The sequence below is a fragment of the Priapulus caudatus genome, unplaced genomic scaffold (assembly GCF_000485595.1).
Source record: "Priapulus caudatus unplaced genomic scaffold, Priapulus_caudatus-5.0.1 Scaffold89, whole genome shotgun sequence".
Classification (NCBI taxonomy): Eukaryota; Metazoa; Priapulida; class Priapulimorpha; order Priapulimorphida; family Priapulidae; genus Priapulus; species Priapulus caudatus.
Window position 1 is genome coordinate 434,570 of NW_014577150.1, and position 6,175 is coordinate 440,744.

Here is a 6,175-nt window from a genome sequence, read left to right on the forward strand (position 1 = left end):
CTACGCAGTTGGCGAGCATCATATCATGAAATGTTAATGTGTTTCCAGACGAAATGTGAGTTTCCAAAATGGCTAAGAATGCCAAATTGACTAACCATGCTAGCAAGAGACAGACGGAAGCCCGGCTCACGCAATGCATAACTTAATTCATCACGTTTATACGGCAAAGAAAGCTATCCACAAACCACCTGTTAGCGGTAATTGCCTATATAATATCGTTTGTAATCTAACGTGTGTACTACGCAAATCCAATATTATGATAACTAGAAATGCATTTTTGAAGATATTTTCTATTGGATTCACGTGTTGTTCCAACTGCTATTCATACTTCACGCGCGCAATAATCACCCCAAATGTGCTAGTGGAATGTTTTCTGGTATATATATATAATAACGTTGTAAGATACTGACCATTAATTGAAAATTACCATCGTTACATAAGGACAGACCTATTGAGTTCAGCTTAATAAAGGAAGTAAATGTGGGACGTATCTATAGTTATCGTTCACTGTAACACTGGACACTCCGTTACTCTATAGTAAAACTGCTCTCGTTGCACTATACAGCGCGGCAGTGCCCCAGGCCGACTGTAACGCTAATGTTTACTGTACATGTTGTACTCGCTCCATATAGCGTCCGGGGCGGCCTGGCGGGCAGCCGCAGGGGATGTTTGTACTCCATATAGCGTCAAAAAACCTCATGATATTCTCTAAATAAATCTGAAAATTATGTTGGCTGTCAACGTGCGGACAAGCGACGCCGAGCATCATTCCTACGATATATTAGGCATAGGTGGAAGAATTGTGGCGAAAGATGCTGGCTAGCGAAGCAACGTAAAGTCTTTTAGAGTCGGCTTTACCAATGGCACAATGCTGTCGCGGTCCGCCCCTGCATCGTAGCGTCATGCGTGGCGCGCAAAAATGCGACGTGAGTGTTGTGTGTGGTGTGTCGTGTGTTGGTGTGTGTGTGTGTGTGTGTGTGTGTGGTGTGTGTGTGTGTGTGTGTGTGTGCGCGATGTGTTGTGTGTGTGTGTGGTGTGTGTGTGCTGTAGTTGTGTGTGTGTGTGTGTGTGTGTGTGTAGGTGTGTGTGTGGTGGTGTGTATTTATTATATAATATATATAATATTATTTAATTTAATATTATATTTATTTATTTATTGACATTACCATTTTCTCTTTTTGCGACTGTTTAAAGCGCAATGTGAAGAAGTTGACGTGTTGCGACTTCTCTCGGTCTATGCTGCGTGCTGTTATCGCGTTGGCAAGGTACCTATTGACGCGGTTCGTTGGTTGATGCATGAGGGTGGCATGCCGCTTCCTAAATGGCTTCCTAAACCGATCCGTGACCTTTGTCTGCGAGACACAAGATACACGCGTTAGTTTTAAACGACATAAGAAATAAAAGTCTGTAACGACAAGAGAGACAGATAGTTTTATCGATAAAACACTGTGTTAGCGGTGACACAATTGTGCGCTGTAATAGTATCGGCATGCCAGCGAGTCAGCTCTCACAGGACATTAGGTAGCAGACAGAAGCAGGATTCGTGGTAATCGGATGACAGCACAAATAACATTTACTGTACAGCGGCTAATTTTTTCGTGATACTGCTTTTTCCGTTTATATGTTAATGCGAAATAATATTTTTAGTTGTTTTTAAAGATATTTTGCATATTTTTTTATCATCATAGTGTCGAGAGCAGAACTCACGAAACGGGTGGAGCGAGTAATCACACTATTATATGATATAATTGAAATAATGTCAGGCCTCAAAATCGTGACACTTTTTAAAACGAAAATTATCAATTAGTGTCAGGATCACTACTGTACTGGCGAGCAAATGTGTCGTCCCACGCTGACACTTCCAATTTCCAAGTAATTGCGCTCTCGGCAATTCACTCAAATTTTTTAATAAAACTATTTTAGGATTTAGAAGGACTAAAAGCTAAGGCGATTTTGATAAGTTACGGCTTTTGAAAGCAGCTAACTCTAACTCTAACTCTAACGAGTGTCTTTGAACGCGGGGAGGTGCAGGTGGCCAACCAGGCAGGTAGACACACGGGCAGCTAGACATCCACTCAGACGCACAAACAAACAGAAGGGCAAACGGACAGGCGAACATACAGATGGACGGACGGACGGCCAGACAGACACACAGCCAGTCAGCCAGTCAGCCAGCCAGATAGTCCGCCAGCCAGTCAGCCAGTCAGCAAGTCAGCCAGCCAGACAGATAGACAGACAGGCAGGCAGGCAGGCGGGCAGGCAGGCAGGCAGGCAGCCAAACACACAGACACACAGACAGACAGACAGACAGACAGACAGACAGACAGACAGACAGACAGACAGACAGGCAGGCAGGCAGGCAGGCAGGCAGGCAAGCAGACGGACGGACAGACAGACAGGCACACGGGCAGACAGATAGTTGACCCTAGTTGATGTATAATAAGGGTGTTATACATAAATTAAATACCTTTCGAACCTTCTTGGCGCCTGGTTTCTCTGTGTCCATGGACGTGAGTACGTGTGAGAAGGGTATCTCAGCGTTAAAGTTCACTTGATGCAGAAGTGTGATGACACATTTCGACACGTTCTTGAAGGAGAGTTTCTTACCGGGAAGCCGCTGCAGTAATGTCCTGGCTCTCAGAGCATCCAGCCGATTATTCTGCATCGGTAAATTAGTAGGAACGGAACGTGTCAACGAAATATTAAACAGAGTTATGTAAAGCGTTCGTTATACAGCTGAGCACAAAAAAGTATGAACCTATTTCCGCATGTTACTGTAATTCAGGAGACAACTCTAAGAAAGTATGACAATATGTAGCAATCGCTGATTGAAAAGATCTTCTCATATATATGCGGATCTGTACAATATCAAAAAACGCGGAATTAATTTTGTGATAGAACTCCTTTATACATCTTTTCACCTGCCTGCTTATTACTGTAATGGATATTAGTATTGGCATATGTGTCTTTAGAGTTGTCTATTAAATATTACTCGATAGTGTTCCACTTCTCAGCTTCGCTTTTAATTGAGTAAGCGATAAAGCCGGAAATTCTAAGAAAACGTATGTTTCTTCTAGATTGATGTTTACAAAAAATTCAGCGTTCTGCATATATGAACGACGCGGACGCGAACGCTTATGTGATTAACGCTTATGTGCGCGCATGATCGCAAGGAAAATTAGTGAAGAGGAGAGACCTTGAAAATTTTCCGCGCTATACAACTTTCTTTCAATCATTATTTTCATCCCCTATTTTCGTTTTCAATCGTTAAATTGTCAATTCAGTGATTACTTGGCTTGAATCCACAATACAATGCAGGCACACCCACCTTATTGCCTATTCCCACACATTAACATCCCTCTTTGTGCTAGACATCGATTATCGTTCTAAATCCAATTCAATCATTCGTTTTATCATCTAAACTCTGTTAATAAACTGCATGTTTCATTTCGCGCGCGCCCTAGCTCCTCCATTCCCGTTTCTCGCCCCCTCTCTCTCAAACTCAACTGAAAGACAAATCTGTGTTAGTGGTTAAATCCGGAAATATAGCACAGTAAACGTTACAGCATGCATAGCAATTCGTGTCGGTCATCACATCGGTGACTACTGCACGGAAGAACGCATTACCGTGTGCTTAATTTCGTGTATGCCGGAGGAAAATGGGGCCAACCGACGTGAAGGTAAACAGCATCGCATGATCCCACGGGGAATGCTACGATGCGCGGCGTCTTCAATGCCGCTTTCTTGTTGTCGTTCGTAATCTGTTGGTACATTAGCGGAGGGACGAAAATGCGGATAACTAATATATCAAACATAAAAGTGCGATTCTGTCCCGGTAATGTAGCTGGTACGAGACCACTCTTGAATGCATTCATGACTTCCGACTCTTTATATAAATTCTTTCGCTTTCGACGTCCATATCTCGGTGATGGCCAATATTTCCGGAAATCCCTGCTCGTAAATCTTTGGCATTGATTGTAAAGACTCCGTCAAAATTTATTCTAGACAATTCTAATCTCTTACACCAAATATAGCATGGTAGCGCAATCATATAGCCAATCCGCAAGCAACTATAATGTTTACTCAGACAATTAGCGACGTAATCAGAGCAAACTCTGAAGCAAAATTTCTGTATCAGGTTATGGAATCGGTATACTCATTCCGGCTTTAAGCAAGACCATAACCAGGTTTGTGCGAGCGCGTCACTCAATCAGAAGGAGCAACGATTCTTACGCATCAAACAAATCTATTCATAAACCTTGAGTAATTGATGGAGGCTTGATTGTCTACTAAGTACAGCCAATTCTTCCGAACGGCTTACACCACATTTCATTTTCACATGATTAATAGGAAAAAGAGTATAGTATGAGAACTGCATATTAGTTGAATTTCTATATAATAAGAAGTTGTATACTATGCTCGTATATTTAAAGTCCACATTGCCGTAGCTAGTGGAGGGGGCAAGGGGGACATTCATCCTCCCACATATAAATGTGGATACTTAGTACATGGTCAATCTCTAATGATGTATTGTCCATGGTCAAATTCCCATAACACAAACTGCGCGTGCGGCTTTAGCATCAAACAAAATGAGTTAGTTATACCCCTGCCACTATTACAAACGCCCTATTTATTACGAATAACGAATAGAAGAATCATTACGAATTAGAGTATTCTTTTAATTGAGCTATGCAATTTCAAACTGCAAACGCTATAGCGCGGATATGCGCACCTTCACAATGTGATTTTCCTTTTTTCAAAGATAGATGGTTTCCTTTGCTTGCTCTTAACTGCTGGCTATTTACTCGCGCAGAATAGCTGGAGATGGAGCCATGAATCCTGCGTGGGACCATGGTGGGTGGTAACTTATAGAGAAATGCCGCGACGATCATTATGGAGTACGATCTTGGTATATATGGCCTCACAGTGGTTGTTGAATCTATAAGCATGAATATTGCGCGCTGGCTGCTAACTGTCGTCTGACGGATAATGTCAAAGCTTTTTGCCGTACAGGAAGAAACCCGCGCACGTTTCTAATCACATTTGTTCTCATGTCTGCCTTGCCTCGTCATTTAAAACATGACGGTGCAAGATTGTTCAGCTTTACAGTCAATCTCGATCACATTATAGTGGTCACCTCGTCCGTATCAGTGGTCACCTCGTCCTTATCAGTGGTCACCTCGTCCGTATATCAGTGGTCACCTCGACCGTATCAGTTGTCACCTCGACCGTATCAGTGGTCACCTCGACCGTATCAGTGGTCACCTCGACCGTATCAGTTGTCACCTCGACCGTATCAATGGTGACGTCGTCCGTATCAGTGGTCACCTCGGCCGTATCAGTGGTCACTTCGTCTTTATCGGTGGTCACCTCGACCGTATCAGTGGTGACCTCGACCGTATCAGTGGTCACCTCGAGTCGTATCAGAGGTCACCTCGACCGTATCAGTGGTCACCTCGCCCGTATCACAAGTCACGCTGTTGTTACACCAGTGATGTGTCAAACTCGAATTGACCTATCCGCCGTGCGTGGTGATGAGAGGGTCGATAAAACAATCGTTATCCGTGAAATATTCATTTTACATTGTTGCTTCGAGGAAGTCGAGTGAATGGAGTGCGCTGATTAGCTGTGGTCCCGAACTCAAGTGGGGAAAAAAATTTCGCTGCCCGGACAGGTCAATGAATGGCCATTCCTGCAGCAAGAGTAGACGGACAATCCTATCATTGAGTCAGCCTGATTGCACTGAACTCAGTGACATTGCAATCCGTGGATGTTCGTAAGAGTGATCAGCTCGATCATCCCATTAGTCAGTGGTCATGGGTCAGCCTGTTTGTGCCAGGAATCACTGCGATCATCACCAATCCCAAGAATGGTCAGCCGAATGACGTCATTATGTCGAGTCAGGGCAATCTCGGTGTCGATCGCGCATGCTCCGTTCACCCGCAGCTATTAGCAATAGTTGTAGTTTGTGTTCTATACTTGACAACACTTGAGGTAGCTGACGTATGATACTGACGTAAAATCGATCTTTACTGGAATCTTTATACTTCCTCGAGATGTCGATAAAGTTAGCACTTAAAAAGGTCGTTGAAGCAATAACACACACACATCACTGCACACACATTGCACAGATATACTGAGAGAGTATCGCCCCTGTAAGCGGCCGCTATATATA

The 6,175-nt window shown here is 43.4% G+C and overlaps 1 protein-coding gene across 1 annotated transcript in view; it reads right to left on the minus strand.

Moving 5' to 3' along the window:
* The window catches only part of LOC106804824 (adenylate cyclase type 1-like), a 118,008-nt gene that overhangs the window by 15,851 nt on the left and 95,982 nt on the right, over nt 1-6,175 (minus strand). Inside the window, exons 9-10 of the mRNA XM_014806174.1 lie at nt 2,468-2,659; nt 1,167-1,352 (exon numbers count right to left, since the gene is read on the minus strand). Of these exons, the coding sequence (XP_014661660.1) occupies nt 1,167-1,352; nt 2,468-2,659 (378 nt within the window). The remainder of the gene's footprint in view (nt 1-1,166; nt 1,353-2,467; nt 2,660-6,175) is intronic.